At 43.8% G+C, this 18,270-nt stretch overlaps 1 protein-coding gene across 1 annotated transcript in view; it reads right to left on the minus strand.

The window, feature by feature from the left end:
• LOC118391878 (ankyrin-2-like) overlaps positions 1-18,270 on the minus strand; it is a 155,572-nt gene that overhangs the window by 21,132 nt on the left and 116,170 nt on the right. The window contains exons 37-45 of the mRNA XM_052459369.1: positions 17,158-17,190; positions 16,745-16,766; positions 11,598-13,868; positions 9,066-11,177; positions 8,237-8,314; positions 7,857-7,988; positions 7,275-7,421; positions 6,887-7,121; positions 6,522-6,591 (exon numbers count right to left, since the gene is read on the minus strand). Coding sequence (XP_052315329.1) covers positions 6,522-6,591; positions 6,887-7,121; positions 7,275-7,421; positions 7,857-7,988; positions 8,237-8,314; positions 9,066-11,177; positions 11,598-13,868; positions 16,745-16,766; positions 17,158-17,190 — 5,100 coding nt within the window. The remainder of the gene's footprint in view (positions 1-6,521; positions 6,592-6,886; positions 7,122-7,274; positions 7,422-7,856; positions 7,989-8,236; positions 8,315-9,065; positions 11,178-11,597; positions 13,869-16,744; positions 16,767-17,157; positions 17,191-18,270) is intronic.

Raw genomic sequence — 18,270 nt, forward strand, 5'->3', positions numbered from 1 at the left:
GGTTCCATGAAGTACTGAGATAAAATCCTCATAAACTGAGGCACCGGTGAGTCAGGCGATAGCCGCCGATTCCTGCCGACTGATTCTAGGGAATCAGGTGAGGATGGCCTACTCTCTAATGCTGACGGTGATATGGCCATTAGCTCATATTCAGAGCCAGAAGACATTGATTTAGGTGATGATGACCTGTGTTCTATTGTGGCATACTCCATATTACATGAATCCATTCGTGATACACCTGATATTGTATACTGATGGATCTGTGAGTCTGGAGAAAGCGACCTGTTGTCATTCATCTCATGCATTGATTCAGGTGAAGATGTTCTAACGTCAACCATTGACATGGCTGATTCTAGAGACATGGGTCTGTATTCAGCAGACTCAGGGGATAGCGATCTATCCTTCTCAACTTTTTTCTCTAATAACACAGATTCGGGTGATGATATTCCAACATCTGCATCTAACACTAATGTTGCAGTTGACATGGGTTGGCAGTCAGGCAAAGACTCAGGTGAATCGTACATAAGATTGTATTCTTCCACCATCATGGTTGTTCCAGGTATAGGTGAACCAGCCATTGATTTCTGGTCTGTTTCTTCACGTGCCAACATTTCTGACGGTAATACGCGCTCAGGAATGAGACTTATGGCTGACAACTCTGTTTCCCCACAGTTTGATTCCACTGATTCAGGTGACAGTTGTGTAGGTTCAGTAGCAAAATACTCTGCAGTTGATATCAAGTGTTCCGAATCTGCCAACACTGATCCAGTGGAGGATAATTCCCTTATTGACACAGATTTTGGTAGCGCCTCCCTATAATCGGGGACAGGACCCTCGAGTGTTAATGGTCTATGTTCATCAACTGATGCTAGTGATTCAGGTGAGTCTGGTCTCACCTCATCAAATAAGGACTCAGAAATGAGTGGTGCATATTCAATATCTGAAACAAATTTGGGTGATGATGACCTGTACCCAATGGTTGAAATAGCAGATTCAGGTAACATCTGTCTAAACTGAGGTATGGGGGAGTCAGGAGACAATGCCATGCATTCATCTATAGATGCAATTGATTCAGCTGATGAGCATCTATCCTTAAGAAGAATTGAGGCAACTATGAATAACTCTATTTCAGATTCCATATCTGAGCATATCGATTCAGGCGATGCTGATCTATTCCATGCCGCTAGTGTAGTAGTTTCATGCTGTGTGTACTTGGGTACTGGGGAGTCTGGTGACAGAGCTTTAAACTCATCTACTGATGCCGTTGAATCGGGACTGTCGGGTCTATCTTCAATCTCAGAAATCAAAAGAGTGTATTCAGTTTCAGATTCTGTTTCATAATCTGCCAATGATTCGGGGGATGAGGACCTATATCCAACCATTGAAACGATAGATTCTTGTAATGCCTGTCTAAACTCAGGCATGGGGGAATCTGGAGACAGACACCTGTACTCATCCACTGATGCTGTAGATTCAGGTGATGATGATCTGCTGTTTGTCAGTTGCATGACTGATTCAGGAGACATGATTCTATACTCTGATAAAGACTCAGGTGATATGGGTCTTTCCTCTGTATCTGATGCTATTGACTCAGGTGAGTCTGGTCTCTGCCAAAAGGAAAAAGCCTCAGAAAGTATAAATTTGGTTTCTGAAGTCACTGATTCAGGCGATGAGGATCTGTATCCAAGAACAGATTCAGGTATTACCTGTTTAAACGGAGGTACAGGAGAGTCAGGGGACAGTGATCTATGTTCATGGACAGATCCTAGAGATGCAAGTATTACCTGTCTAAACGGAGGTACAGGAGAGTCAGGGGACAGTGATCTATGTTCATGGACAGATCCTAGAGATGCAGGTATTACCTGTCTAAACGGAGGTACAGGAGAGTCAGGGGACAGTGATCTATGTTCATGGACAGATCCTAGAGATTCAGGTATTACCTGTTTAAACGGAGGTACAGGAGAGTCAGGGGACAGTGATCTATGTTCATGGACAGATTTTGGGTCTATTTCAACATCTGAATCAGATACTGATTCAGGTGACAATGATCTATGATAGGATTGAGCCGTTTCAAGGGAAAATAGTGAATATTGGGGTATGGGGGAATTGAGAGATAAAGATTGACATGCTTTCAATGACTTTGCTGACTCTGCTGAATCTGATCTCAAAACAGTCTTTATCTTAACTGACTCAGTTGCGAGAGGCCTATATTCAGACTCAGAATCAGGTGTGAGTGGTCTTTCCTCAGTAACCTCAGTTGATGAACTTTGACTTTCTCTTTCTGATGTCTGTACATACTCTATGATATTGTCAGCATACTCAAATATACCAGTTTTGGGGGTTTCCCCTACATAATGGGGGTCATGTATTGGAGAGATCAGCTTCCAAAGCTCTGCATCATACTTAAGTTTGTAAACTGGGACTCGTATGACTGATGGAATGACACGTATTCCTTCTTCAAATACTGTTATTGGTGACAAAGATGGTTCTTTTGGAGTGTGGGTGAAATCAGGTACTGACAGTCCTTTCTGAGCTGTAGGTTTACTAGATTCAGGAAATAATTGGGCTGTGGACTCGAGTGTTATTGGTAGACTTTCTGGGACATCAACATCTGATTCAGTTTCCGTTATTGTTGACATGGAGGGCGTCACATCATGCTCCATTGAAGGTCGTGCTAAATTAGGTACAAGTATTTTCTGACACTCAGGTTTAGATGATTCAGGAAAGAATTGGGCTGTGCACTCAAAAATTATTGGTGGACTTTCAGGGACTTCGACACCCGATTCAGTTACCGTTATTGGTGACACACAAGGTACCATGTCTTTGTCTTTTGAAAGTGAGCTATTCTCACTGACTGATCCAGTCGACTCAGGTGATAAGGGTCTACCTTCAATAGCTACAAATCTTGACTCAAATATCTCAGAAACCTCATCATCTGGTAACGATTCAGGTGATGATGACCTATGGTGAAACTGAACAGCTTCACAGAACAATGGTGAATATTTGGGTACGGGAGAATCTGGTGACAATGACCTATTCATTGTTCCTGTAGACGCAGGAGACATTGTTTTAATATCCTCCAACAGCATCAGGGATGAAGATGACATGGGTCTGTACTCTGATAATGACTCCGGTGACAGTGACTTAGAGTCATACTCCTCAGCTGGAGAATCTATTGATAACGATTTACGTTCAGGTTCCGATGTCACCTCATACTCTATTCTTTGTCCAGCATACTCAAACACACCTGTTTTACTACAGTAGGTTTCTCCTACATATTGTGGATCATTTACTTGAGAGATAAGCTTCCAAAGTTCTGCATCATACACAAGTCTGTACTCTGGCACTAGTATTGCTGATGGAAGGACATGCGTCCCTGATTCGGATACTGTTATTGGTGACACAGATGGTGATACAGATGAAGATTGAGCCAAGGCAGGTACTAATAATCCTTTTTGAGGTTCAGTTTGACTAAATTCAAATAATGGTGCAGTTGAGGACTTGGTTAATATTGGTGAACTTTCAGCGACATTAATACCTGATTCAGTTACAGTTATTGGTGACACGCATAGTACCATGTCGTGATCTTCTGGAGGTTGAGCCTCGTCACCAGTGGCTGATAGACCTAATAGAGGTTCAGGTTTACTAGATTCCAGAAAGGGTGGAGCTGTGTACTTGAATATGATTGGTGGACTTTCAGGGACATATACACCTGATTCAGTTACAGTTATTGGTGACACGCATAGTACCATGTGTTGGTCTTCTGAAGGTTGAGCTACATCAGGTACTGATAGTCCTTTGTGAGGTTCAGGTTTAGTAGATTCGGGTAGTGCTGGTTTAGGTGCAGTTACAAGTTCTGCAGGTTTCGTTGGAGGTGGGTTTGTAGAAGGTAATGCTGACTCAGATAATTGTATTTCAGCAGGAATTTCGGTCTCTGATTCAGATGCTGGATCAATTTTGGCGGACTTTGAGTTAATTTTTTTTGCGGGTTTCGTCTTTGCCGACAATGGATTGAGTTTACTTTTGACCTTTTCAGTGGACTGCTGTATATCTGGATGTATATTTTGCATGTCTGTTGAAATAGCAGGTTCTGACATTACAGGGTTAGGTTTAATGGCTTCAAATGATTCTGCTGCCAATTGTAATTTTTCTTGAACAAGTGTCAACTTTGCTTTTGTCACGGATGGAAAAACAAGGGGTTTAGAGGATTCCAATTTGGTCAACGTTGGATACGTGATCTCCTTTTCAAAGTCTAAAGCTTCAGGTGAATCTGATCTATGAGCTGCAGGTATAGACTCCAGCGACATTAGAACATATTCAGTGTCTGACAATACTGATTTAGATGAATCTGATCTATAATCAACAATAGAGTCGGTTAATAAGTGTCGAAACTGAGGTATAGGTGATTCATGTGATAGCGCTCTGTACTCATCTATCGATGCTACTGATTCAGATGATGAAGGTCTATCTTTATAAAGTAATGAAACTAAGGGTGCAGTTTCATAATCTACATCTGAAAATATAGACTGGGATGATGATGATCTACAGAACGTCACTAAAGCAATGGGTTCAGATTGCCAACATTGTGGAACTGGTGAATCTGGAGACAGAAATATATCTTCATCTACTGATCTTGAAGACTCAGGTGAGTCTGGTCTCTGCCAAAAGGCAAAAGCCTCCAATGGTATACATTCAGTTTCTGAAGTCACTGAAGTCTCTGATTCAGGTGAGAATGATCTGTATCCCGAAGTGGAGATAACCGATTGAGGTATCACCTGTCTAAACTCAGGTACAGGAGAATCAGGGGATAGGGGTCTATGTTCATTGACTGACCCGGTAGATTCAGGTGATGATACCCTCTTCTGTAAATCCTCTTCAGGAGATAGTGGTCTATCTGATGAAAAATGCCACCTCACTGTTTCCAGAATTACTGATTCAGGAGACGATGCTCTGTCTTCAGCTTCGTAAATGACAGATTCAGGTGAAATAGATCGACAATAACTACTTTCACTACCTGGAGATATCGCTCTGGTAAACTCTCCCTTGTTTGGAACCATAGATGTCAATGGCCTAAACATTTGTCCAGAGGCATAAGCAGGTAATTTTGCAGTTTCCCATTTAATCTCAGGGGATGGTAAAGGAGACAGGGGTCTAAAATTAGGTATGGACGAGTCAGGCAAAAGAAGCCTAAGTTCAGTAACGGATGACAGTGATTCAGGGGATGAGGCTCTACTCTCAGTCAACAGTATGGATGAATCAGGTGTTGACGGGCGATACTCTAGTATAGGTGAGTCAGGTGATTGGAACCCAGACCTATCATCTGAAGTCACTGACTCTGGCGAAGACGATCGATCATGCATTGAAACTACAAATTTAGTAGCATACTCAGACCCTGAGTCAGGTGATGAAGACTTTTTTTCGGTTTCGGAGGCTGTAGATTCTGGCACCAAAGGCATGAATGACTCTGATAATAATGTAACAAAGGCTTCCTCCTGACTTGAAGGCTTATGTTGAGTGATAGGTAAGGTTATCGCAAAACTGTACTCTACCTCCGGTATAACAGATTTGGCTGATCTGGAGTCAGCCACTGGAGGATCTAACACCTCTCCTGGGGGCTCAGCAGTTGATTCATGTGACATCTGGATTAATGCAGTGCTGACAATGGATTTTACTTTGACCGAATCTGAAATGAGAGTGGTTCTTGACACCTCAGATGATGTTTGAGCTATTGTCTGGGATTCCTTACCCACCTCAAAGGAGATAGACTCTGGGATCAAGGGACTGATATCTACAGGTCTGACGTAAAGCTCAGCCTGGTCTACATCAATCAAAGGCATGGAGGTAGGGGAATCCTCTGCATAAACCGGGCTGGCTCTGTAAGTACCCGCTACTTCATCCAATTCCATTGGTGTTTTCCCGGTTCCTTTACTAGTTGACTTCACTACATACCCAAACAGGACTTTGTAAAGTCTGTGTGACACCTCGTCAATATGATCCTTTGAGAATATCTTATGTGTCTCTTTGGGTCGTACCACCTCAGAAGACTGAGGCAGCTGAGTAGACTGTGGTACATTTATGGGCTTGGCTGTAATACTGATGTTCTCTGTGACCCGTTCCGTTGTCATAGTGACAGAGGTGGTGGAGAGGTAAGTGTAGTCCTCTGAGGTTTGCTTTAGCTCCACAGACAGCTCACTGAAGTCTGGCTCGGCCTGGTCACATTCAGTCAGACTGTCCTCGAAGTCGGTCATGGACAACGGACGGCTCCCACAGACACGCCTACGACTTCTTGTGGGCGACTGTTGGTGACTCGTTGGTGACAACACCCATTTGTTGTCGCTTTCAGCCTGGGGGGGCTGAGTTGACCCCTCACCCCACTCTGCACCTCCCTGTGCTCCGTCCTCAGAATGCTTGACAGATAGAGAGGGCGAGGGGGGAGGGGTGGGCCCTTTGTAGACAGGATCTAGGACGTGAGAGGTGAGCTGGTAGGGGGAGGTGCGGTACAAGGTGAAGAAGGGACTTACTTGTTTGAAAGTGCCCATATGTAGTGACTCAGCCTTCTCCGGTCCAGTATCTGATGTACCGCCCACAGGACTGAGGAACAAAACAATAACAAGGTCAAACATCTAATCCCCTTTGAAGTCTCCCAAGTCCCTCTTTCTGTTGGTCCCTCTTTCTGTCTGTCCCTCTTTCTGTCGGACTCTCTCTATCTCCCTCCATCACAGAGAGAGATAGATTTTAACAACGCAAATCAATATCTTAATTAACTGTTTGTTTCTACAACCATACAACATGTATGTACCAGCAAACCCTCCAAAACAATATAAGACCTCTTAACTAATTTATTTTTCACTCAGTACTTCCCTGTTATACTGTCCCACTGACTTACTGTGTCGAATCCATCTCTTTCTGCAGCTTCTCCTTCTGGACGTGTCTCAGGAGGCCTGTTACTGATTCGTCTGTCTCCACCCGCCCTGAAGTCTCGTGATGTGATGAAATGCTGGAGGAGAGGTTCTCCTCTGACACCACGAGGGGCCCCTGCCTGGACCCTGGCCCACTGGGGGTGCTGTCTGTACGCCTGCCTGGCCGCGGACTGTCTATGTCCTCTTGGAGGGCAGAGAAACCTGGACAGGCATAAATATGAACATCGTTATTAACCTGTGATCTTTCTGACATAGTTTAAAAAATGGTGTTTCGCAAAATGACATGAGGTTTACTGTCTCATGACAGTCAACATAGAACATTCCCATTCCACTTGTTAATACACTGTACTGTACCTTCACTGTGATCCAGTGCAATGGTCCTCTCAATCTCTGCATAGCTGTGTGATGTGTCCTCCTGGGTGGACTTGACCATCTTGGTTTCGATGAGGTGGACAATGTCCATTCTGTTGATTTTGGTTAGTCTTTTGATCAGTGATGTTTCTGTGGGAAAACAATTTGACAAAATGGTCATAGTAAAGCCATTGGGATGCAATGCTTCTTGACACAATGCCCACTTAACCTGGAAACCAGTTGCACCAATGTGTTGAAGGAAACACCGTACACCTGGCAACCGTGTCAGCGTGCATTGCGCCCAGCCCGCCACGAGTTGTTGATGTGCGATGGGGCAGGAACATGCCTGCCGGCCAAGCCCTCCCCTAACCCGGACGACGCTGGGCCAATTGTGTGCCGCACCATGGGTCTCCCAGTCACGGCCGGCTGTGACAGAGCCTGGACTCGAACCAGGATCTCTCGTACTAGCACTGTGATGCAGTGCAGTGCCTTAGACCACTGCACCACTTGGGAGGCCCCTATGACAAATATTCTAAATGTCACTGAATATTCTGAATACAATAAAGAGCGGATAGATCAATGTACCTGTGACATTTTTACCCTCCCTGCCAGTCCAGAGCTTCAGCAGGGCGTGGCTTTGGTCCTGTAGTGAATTGGGGTTCTCAAGCCTTATTAGATTGACTTTCTCCTCACTGAACTCCAGTTCTCGAGCCAGCTCTGGAAAACACACCCGAAAATAGACAAATATTATGATGTGATTTAAAAAAGGATTGATGTAAATCCAATACTGGAAACATCTGGCATATCAGATAACATATACATTTTTTGAGAATAGCAACCACAGACACTTATAGGACAATTTTCAGTGTTAAATATGCAATGTTAGTTGGAACATTTTTCAAAATTACTGGGAAGTGATTATCGTTTCTGACACTGAGTACCGATATGCCTGGTGTTCCACTCACCCGTCCAACTGAAGCCCAGGTGGTCGGCTATTATTTCCAACCGTTCCTCTTTCCTCTCGGCTTCATGCTGGGAATCTACTGTAAATGCCACCACAACAGCAGGAGAGCCGTGAGAGGATTGGCCGCACAAGGATGGACAGGCAAAGGCACATTCACGTTAGAAAGAAAACACTATCTTCAACTGAGCACATGAGGAAAACGTCTTCGCTGGTTTTATTGTGCTCGGTGGTGCAATAAGGTTAACTATTTGAAGGTATCAGTAACTGAAATGGACATGTATTTGGTGTATAGCTTCTTATTACACTATGATGTTGGTTCATAGATTAGCAATACCATAAAAGTGATCCCCGTGCAATTTTCAGGACTGTAAACTAATTCTTTTTTAAACAAATGGCATTGAAATCAATTGCAGAAGTTCAACAGCAACAACATTGTAACAGCTCAGGAAAAATGATTGTGGTTTCTTCCCTCATTTTATATAATTCAGCTTTACTCCTACAGCCTAATTTGGTTAAGAAAATATATTTGATACTAAATCTGACTATGACAAATTATGTCAGTGACATCAAAATAAAACTGATCCTTCAATCCTTCAATTATTTAAATGATTCCCTGCCTAAGTCACTCGAGATAAAAAAAGAGAAAAAAGAAAAGAGACACAACCACAAACACAAGACACAGCTCAAACACCACAGAAGCAACCACAAAGACTCTTTAGTTACACGTCACCTTAGCTACAAGACACAGAGAAGCGGCACCGTTTACGGCTAGCACGCTAGCAACGCACAATAGAGAGAGAGAGAACGAGCCCCTTAAGGAGGGGGGGTACCTTGACTTCTGATTGTATCGTCGGGAATCCGTTGCATCTGCGTGTCAACAGGGTCATCCCACAGGGGTCTAATGGGATAGACATCTCCGGAAGCAGGGAACTGTATTTCGGGAAAAGTCTCTCTCTCTATGACAGAAGGGTCTATGCCGCTGCTCTCATCATTCGAGACAGCAGCCTCCTGCTCTTTGTTTTTCTCGTCCTGAGGAAATCTCTCAACTAGCTTTGTAACTTTGTCGCTAATCTTATCAACAAACTCTATAGACTTCTTGCACGTCTCGCTTTCGTCTTTGGTGGGGGTGGAAGTGTGAGATGTCTGACCAAGCTTGCCTCTAACTGGCAGCCTAGATTGGAAACCAAAGCCCGACTTTGTCTTGGTGGAGTAGTCATCGCTCATGGGACGACCCAGGTCCTTTTTAGATGATGACTTGTCTGCCTCACAGAAGCTCTTGGCTTTGGAAGACGACGTCTTGGTTTTGGGTACAGCAGAGGGACCTGTATCTGTCTCAGACTTTCTCCTCAAGTCCTTTTTTACTGGGACCTTGAGCTTTGCGTCCTGGGATGACTCAGTACGTTTAACTGATGGCTCAGGCTTGACAGGGCTAGCCTTGCCCTTGACAGGTATTCTCGATTTGGACTCTAAAGCAGGAGTCTCTTTTTTAGGACTAGCTGAAGAGGGGGATGCAGGGGATGTAAAGGAGGAAGCAGTTTTAATCTGACTTTGGGGGCCAGCCTTGGCTGGTGTTTTAGTTGGGATCTTTGGAACCTTTTCAGTAGAAGTTGGGGTTTTGGTCTTTTCTGTGGTTTGGGGGAGTTCTATGACCGAATGCTGCTCCTCTGGAGAGGAGTCAGAGGACTCTTGGTCCTGTTCTGGGTACACTGATCGAGTGACAGTGGTTACTGCTGTCTCAACATCTGTTATCATTGGATTGAGGGAACTAGCTTCTACCTCTAGGGGGGTCTCCTCTACAATTATGTCTGGTTTCACCTCTACAGTTTCAGGAGACTCTGGTGATACTGGGTCTTTGTCTTTCTTAGTGGTCTTAGCTGAGGCAGAAAGACCCATTCTAGGGATTCTAGACTTAGAGGCATCTGATTTTGAGGGGGAGGCTGCTGCAGCTTCACTGCCTTTCTGATCGTCCTCTGTCGAGGCAAGGTGTGTGGGATCTGAAGCATCTTTCGCCTGTTCCTCGTCTTCCTCCACTTTTATTTGCAGAGTCAGGTTGAGTCCGATTTCACTTTCTGTTTGGACTCCTCTATCTCCTGGCTCATCTTTGACATGTTTAGCTAGCGCCTCCTCTAGGGGCTGCTCGCCTATCTGGAAGAAGGCAAAGCCCTCGTCCTCATAGCTCCTTTTGGTCATGTCAATAGCTCCGCTCCGAGTCATCTCAAAGAGCTTCCCCTCTTGGAAGAGGAATGGATTGGGCTCGCTGGTTGGCGTGCTTTCCTCCGTGGGGCTCCTTCCTGGGGTGGTGTCCGGGGTTTCCCCCTGGGACGGCCGGTCTACAATCAGACCCAAGATCTTCTGTTCTTCCTCTTTGACGCGGGCTGCAAAAGCATCATCGTCTTCGCGCATGGCACTCCAAGGGTCTGCCTCTGCTCTGGCGGTTACGCCCTTTGACTCGGTTCTGGGAGGTTCCTCTTCCTCATCGTCTTCCTCTGTGTCATCGTAGATACAGATCTCGGGTTTGAATGTTTCCCTCACTTGTCCAATGACGGCAGTGGAGGACGTTTCTACCTCAGGGGCTCCTGAGTGCCTCCTGTGATCTCCTTTCACTTCGTCAGTTATATTACTCTCTATTTGACAGGGAGCTTTTACAGCAGCTGTCTGCAGACTGCCTGCATCTGCTTCTTTCCCTCCCCGATCATCCTCCTGGCTTTCCCTTGATTTCCTCAAACTTTCCTCCTTCTGCTCATCGGTTATGTTTGCAGCCCCCTCAGAGCTAGAAGACACGGTAACCGTTTTAGCTAAACTGTCTTCCATGTCATCCATGTCTTTGCGTGACTGAACTGATTGTGGGACATGCTGCTCTGAGACAGATTGAGGTCCCTCCACTGCTACCATTGTAGCTGTGCTCTTGGCTTCTGTGTGGTGGATTCCTTCATGCACACCTGCTGGAAAAGGAGAGGGAGGTTGTACTTTAATAAGGGATTCAACAGAAAGAGCTAACTCTGAGGTCTCCTTGGCCCTATTGAGCCCACTCTCATTTGCAGACTCTAGTTCAACTGTTTTGAAGCTATCATCCCCTGCTTCATCACCTGCCAAGGCAATTATATATTTTCTAGAGTTCTTTTTGGCTCTGGTGTCCTGGTCCACTTCCTCAAATGTTTTTTTGGGGGCTGACATTTTAAACATCTCATCCTCTGGGATGAATTTCCTCTGTGCTTCTGCCTCATCATCCTCTTCCTCTGAGTATTCGGGGATGAAAGCTGGTATGGACACCACAGATAGGTACATGTGGTCAGGGGTTTTGGGGTTTACCTCATAACTTACCTCTTCAGAACTAGGGGTTTCGGGGGAGAGGGGACTCTTACCAGAACTTTCCATCTGGGACGAAGTCTGCTCGATACTGTCATCATCGTTGGCACTAGCCTCCTGGTCCCTGCGTAGCCTACTACGCAACACGTCTGGGGGGAAGTCTGAGGCTTTGGTGGGTTCTGGGTGTCTAGAGGACCCACTGGGCTGATCTAGAACAGGAGGGAACGTTTTCTGCTCTACAGGGCTGCTTTCTAAGGAGTCACAACAGGGGGATTCCTTTGTTGGGCTGGGCTCGATGGAGTCTGGGGTCCTATGGGAGGAGTCGTCTTCCATGAGGGGACTATCCTCGTCTAGAGAGTCTCTGTGGCTTATGGTCAAAGATTCGTCGGCTAAGGGACTGAGGGTATCTGGGTCTTTTAAAGGCAATTCTAAGCTTCCTTGATGCTGGGTAGAGGAACTAGAAGCAAGGGTCATAGCTACAGCTGATGCTAGCTTGTCAACAGGGCTCTCCTCATCCCTAAGGAAGCTCTCTAAAGTCTCTGAAACTCTATTTGTAAGCTTTCTCGTTTTAGATGGCTTAGACTCGCCCGTCTGAAAATATATGGACTCACTCGTGGTGCGGTCGTCTGCAGCCTCACTGGGAGAGACAGGAAGGGTAATTTCCGTTGATGGCTGGTCATCAGTGGTCCCCACACCGGAGTCTCCAGACTTGTCCTTGATTTTATTGTCACCTTTGACAGCTATAGTAGCAGCTGTTGAGTTTTTAGTGGACTGGTCAGCATTTTTTGGAGAGAGGGAGAGACTGTCAGGGCTTGTTCCAGGGGTGGCTAAGCCCTCGTGTTTAAGGCTATCCTCTGAGCTAAGGTGAGGAGGACTACCATCACCCAGGCTGACACTGGGAGAGTCTGCCACGCTCTCATGTTTCAAACTATCAGAGCTATCATAGAGGGAAATATTCAGAAACTCTACGGTTTCAGTTAGGTCTGACTGGGCAGCAGGACTACCGTCTACAGAGGTCTGCTTAAACTGTTGGTACTCTGGATTGTCCTCAAGCTCTGCTTTAATTTCAGCACCAAAGTCTTTGGAGTGCTTTCTATGTGGGCTAATTTGCTCATCTTTGGCTCTGTGGTGCTCGTCAGGAATGGCGTCCAGTGATACTTCCCGTTCGTAACGGATTGTGGTGGCTTTGATAGTGGATTTTGACTGTTTGGGCTGTAATTCTGATTCTGTTGTTTCATGCTCTGTAGAGGTGTGGGTTTTGAGTTCGAAAAGTCCAGACTTTTTCTTTGAGGGGTCCAGCCCCTTTTGGAAGGATCGCATGAGCTCCCTTACTGACATAGTCTCCTGCAGCTTCTCAGTCTCAGTTTTGGGGAACTTAGGGTGGCCCTGTTTAGCGGTGTCCTGTTTTGCAGGGCTCTGTTTCAATTTAAGGGTGGTTTCTTCGGTCCTTTGAGGGATTTTGCTCTCCACTGCAACCTTTGAGGGTTTGGTGCGAGTTGGCTTTTGACCCTTCTGCTCTGCCTCCACTTTCTGCTGAAGGGCTTTGACTTTGTCTTTTATGGACCCAATGGGGGTCTCCTCAACTACTGGGGACACAGGTGACACTGGTTTACGGTCTGTGGGTGCACTTAGGAGAGCATCCCCATAGGTAGATTCCTCCGCCTGTTCATGGTCTTTTCCTTTCCTCCTGACTGGCTTTTTGAGTTCAACAGCAGGAGTTTTGATTGTAGCTGTTGTTGTTATTGTCGTTGTGGTTCTTTTCACGCCTTTGCGCAGGACGACCTCTGTGAATTTCTCTTGGACCACATCCTCCTGAGCTGCTGCACTGGAGCCCTCAGGTACATCCAGGAGATATTCTTTGCGTTCACCAGTCAGGTGTGTGTTCATGCCAGACACGTCTTTGATGGCTTTAGGTCTGGGAATCCCTCTGTTGACTCGGACTTCATGTAGAATAGGTTCCTGGGGTTCTAAGGAAGACATCTTTTTGGCCTCCTCTATCTCACAGTCTGAGAGGAGGATCCACTCTTCATTCATTCCGGCTGCTATTGCTGCCCCCTCTGCTACCTCACCCTCCAATGTTCCACTCCTGAGTATCTTGCCCACTTTCTCCAAATCCTCTTTGACCTTCTCCATGATTTCAAACGGCTCGCCCTGAACCTCCTCAGCCCCTTTCTCCAGACCGCTCCCTTCCAGAGAACTGGATTTGTCAGTGGAATCCGTGGTTAGGATAGCGGTCATTTTGATCAGGTCTTGTTTCAGCTCAGACACATCGGAGAGAAGGTCCGGATCTCTTTTCTGGACTGTCGTCGACGTAATGTCTTCGTCATCTTCCATTTTGGCAAGAGGACAATTAAGGTGCAAAAAAAATTGAAATTGAAATGAAAAAGAGACAGACATTGGAGAATGTGGTCAGGACAGGAACAGGAATAGTTCAAACTTTCAGGATTCAAAGGGTAAAGCAGGGTCACAGTGACATCGACAGAATGTATCACAGGAAGGGGCTTTTGATCCACTGAGGTTCTTTGGTGGCAAATACTGCAGCAAAGCAAAAAGCCAACTAAATCATAAAGATGGGAAGGAAATGAGCAGGAAATAACTTGCTTATACACATATTCTGCACATTCACGCTCACAACACAAAAGCGCAAACATATCTAAAATAAGAACTCGATCAAACAAACGATGAGCAACACCAGACACCCACAAATCAACAAAAGATGAGGAAACAGGGAAACAAACAAAGGTATAACAACATATAGGTAGACAGACATCTCAAGATTGTCTACAGAGAGAAAGAGAAAAACATGTTTTAAAAAACAATTTTAAAAATGCTATTTTGTCCTCAGAGAAGAAAGCCAGTGATAGCTGGATTGTTGCTAAGACTGTCTGCGAGTGGTCTGAGTGAGGAAGGGCAAACGGAAAACTAGCTGCCTTGGCAGAGAGGTTTTTATTTTGTATTGGTCTGTTAACCCTCTGACTGCAGAACCTAGAACTGACCATCCCCTCTGACTGCAGAACCTAGAACTGACCATCCCCTCTGACTGCAGAACCTAGAACTGACCATCCCCTCTGACTGCAGAACCTAGAACTGACCATCCCCTCTGACTGTAGAACCTAGAACTGACCACTGTGTTTAATGTGACTGCAGAACCAAGATCTGACCACTGTGTTTAATGACTGCAGAACCAAGATCTGACCACTGTGTTTAATGACTGCAGAACCAAGATGTTTCTGTAGCTCAGTTGGTAGAGCATGGCGCTTGTAACGCCAGGGTAGTGGGTTCGATCCCCGGGACCACCCATACGTAGAATGTATGCACACATGACTGTAAGTCGCTTTGGATAAAAGCGTCTGCTAAATGGCATATATTATTATATTATATTATATTATATTATATTATTAACTAATTTACCGCCTGGTGATGTCACTAGGCAGGCCAAAATTCCATCCCACAAAAACAGGTGGAACTTTCAGGCGGTCTTTTCAAACAGCTGTTACACTAAAAGGGCATGATCATCATTTCCACAATTCCACAACATTATTCCAACCTCACAGTGTGGAAATATATATGTAAAACATGAGAAAATCACGTTTTTGACTGCACTGGGCCTTTAAGGAAATGTATGTTCTAAAACAGGATTGTTTTAAAGGAAGGGCATGTGGTCCTTTTAGAGGACTGTATCCATTCCTTATACTAACTTAAACTAACTTAAACTAACTTGCACTAACTTGAACTAACTTGAACTAACTTAAACTAACTTATACTAACTTATACTAACTTATACTAACTTAAACTAACTTAAACTAACTTAAACTAACTTGCACTAACGTTTACAAATTTCTCAAACATAACTGAAGAGTAAATGGAAAATCATAATAAGAGTAGCAACAGTGTATTAAAACAAATTCAAATAGAGATTGAAAAGTAATTCAAAGATCAATGTTAAAGCAAACCAAAGAGTCAATATAACTCTCACACTTGACACACACCCAGACACAGGAACACACACATACACGCTCATGTAAAGCCAAGTTATTTCCATGCAAAGCAAAGGGGAAAGTTTGACATGCAGCCTGTGGTGAAGAGTGAGTGGAGCAAATTGAAAGTGATTCAATTAATTAATTAAATAAAACTAGCAAACACTTGCAAATCTACATTTTACATTTATCAAAGAGTGGTTAATTTATGTATTCACATTCAATAGTGTGGTGAGTTGTAGTCTAAAGCATCAATTCCATATTATGTATGACATGTGTACACAAATTGCCACATGTGTCATGCATACACTGTTCAGCGTAATGAAGTTGAATTGAACAAATAACATTGTGTACATTACATTGTCTATCTGTTTATATAAGATCGGTATGTGCTGTACATGTATGTTTTGAAGGTAAGTGCACACAGAAATGTATTCTATATTATGTATGTTGCATAAATATGTAGATATCCAGCTATGCTGAGGCACATGACCATGATTAGTGATCAATTAGTCAATCAATTAATCAATTATATGCTAAGGGAAAATATGATCCACATATGGGTAGGGAATGAAGGATGGGATCTGGAGGGCTGGGAAAGATAGACGACAGTTTGCTTTGCCATTAGGGTACTAGGGAATTACTATGGGGGTACTATTCTGTTGTCACATAAACATCAACAAGTTAAGAATTGCAGTTTGTTTGAACTCTCTCTCTCTCTCTCCATGTGTCCCAAATTCAAAATGGCAGAGAGGAGGGAGTCAGCATGAAGACACTGGTGCAGCGGTGTGTGACATGAGAAATGGATGAAGTTCATGCCCGATGAAGTTGTTGGTAAAACCTTGGCTGAGGTGCGGTGGAGTGAAAGTTTGTGTTGTTTTGTTTTTGTGACAAAGACAAAACATGTAGAACTTAAAAGGACTTTGAAAAAGTATTGCATACAGCTACAGCGTTCGCAAACAAGGGTCCTAATGAAGCTCAACGTTTATGCATTATCTCTGGTTAACCATTCTCTACAAAGGTCAGCTAGCATAACATCATTAGCAATGTCTAAAAATATGGCATGGTTATAATGCACTTATCAAAGAAATGTTCGAGTCATAATGTTTGAGTAATGCAGCCATATTATAACAGTTAAAAGTTAAACGGCATGTCTATAAAAGTTTTAGTATAGCTGAGAAAAAAACCATGTTCAAGGAGTTATCAAAGAATAGTATAATACTTACATTTCTCAAGCGTCCTGTTGATCTGTATAGAGGAATACAGAAATTGCACTATTAATATAATTTAAATCATTGTTTAAGAATAATCTAGGCAAGATTTTGTACACATTTGCTACACGAAGGAAATAAGTAGTAGAATTGGACATTGAACTGCTACTAATATCTAAAGATGGATGCTCTAATACAAAACAAGCACAATGATTGATCAGTAATAACATGGAACACGGAGAGCCATATACTATATATATATATATATAAATACATGGCCCTTTCTAATACCTAATATAAGAGCTAAATGGCAGACAAAGAAGTGGACGTCTAGTGACAAGCTTCTAGCCTGAAAAGAGCATGTAAAGAACATTACAAAATGAACACTAGTTAGTGGGGGAGAAATGGGGAGAGAGGCACAATGTTACCTCTTCCTCAGCCTCTTGGTCTGAATCAGATTCCTTTGGGGTGCAAGAAGCAGAAAGAAAGAAAGAAAGATAGGTAGATAGATAGATAGTTAGATAGTTAGATAGTTAGACAGTAAGACAGTTAGACAGATAGACAGATAGAGAAAAAAGAGAGTGGGCAAAGCAAAGTTACCATAGTGACGTCCTTGAAGGTAGGTGGCCAATCAATGTTGTTTTATGGTAGGGTGGTTCAGAGTAAACATAAAATATCAGTATTAAAGGAGAAGGGATTCATGCTGCACTATAGGACAACTACCAGTACTTACATATAGTACTGCTGGTTGCTTGTAGTTAGTTAATAAATCACAGTTACCACTAAAACCGCTGAAACAGTCATTTTGACTGCTCATGCCCCCCTTCGTCCTTGACTTTCCTAAATAAGTCTATATAACACACTGTCGTTGTTAGAATCTTATTATCACAAACAAAACTGGAGTTAGAACCAGTTTTAGGAGGGCATGTCATTAAATGGAACGGTTTCCCACCCTTCTTCCAACAGTTGAAAGTGCAGTGCCCACCTGATAATCCCCCTGACAATTGCCTCAAAGCTCTGGCTCGTTAGCTAACGTTACGTGATGTGTGTACAACACCCGTTGAATATGACCTGTGTCAGTTAACGTCTGCAAAAAAGCATAATGAAATTGTTGCCAGCAGGGTTGGTTAGGCTGTTTTCATGTTATCCAGAGGTAAACAAGTCATTGGCCAGAGCGTCAAGTGTGCACCCCGAAACGAGATGGGTGGGGCTAAAACTTAAGAGGGTGGGGACGATGCTGAATGGGTGTAGACAAAGAAGAGCTCCTCACTAGATACCAAAACATTCAAAGGCCATTTTCTCATAAGTGAGGTTACAAGTTTATCCATGTTCAAAGCAGAAGCACTTTCCCATTGTTCCTCAAATGCAGTGTATGATATACAATTTTGTAGCTCAGAACTCAGAGTCTCTACTTTTATCCAATGTAAAAAACACTATTTCAAATTTTGGTACATAAAACCGAATCCAGGTGGTGAGACACATTTATCCATTCTAATTATAGGCCTAAAATGTTATGTACCTTATATCAGTTCCCCAAATCA

The sequence above is a fragment of the Oncorhynchus keta genome, chromosome 13 (assembly GCF_023373465.1).
Source record: "Oncorhynchus keta strain PuntledgeMale-10-30-2019 chromosome 13, Oket_V2, whole genome shotgun sequence".
Classification (NCBI taxonomy): domain Eukaryota; kingdom Metazoa; phylum Chordata; class Actinopteri; order Salmoniformes; family Salmonidae; genus Oncorhynchus; species Oncorhynchus keta.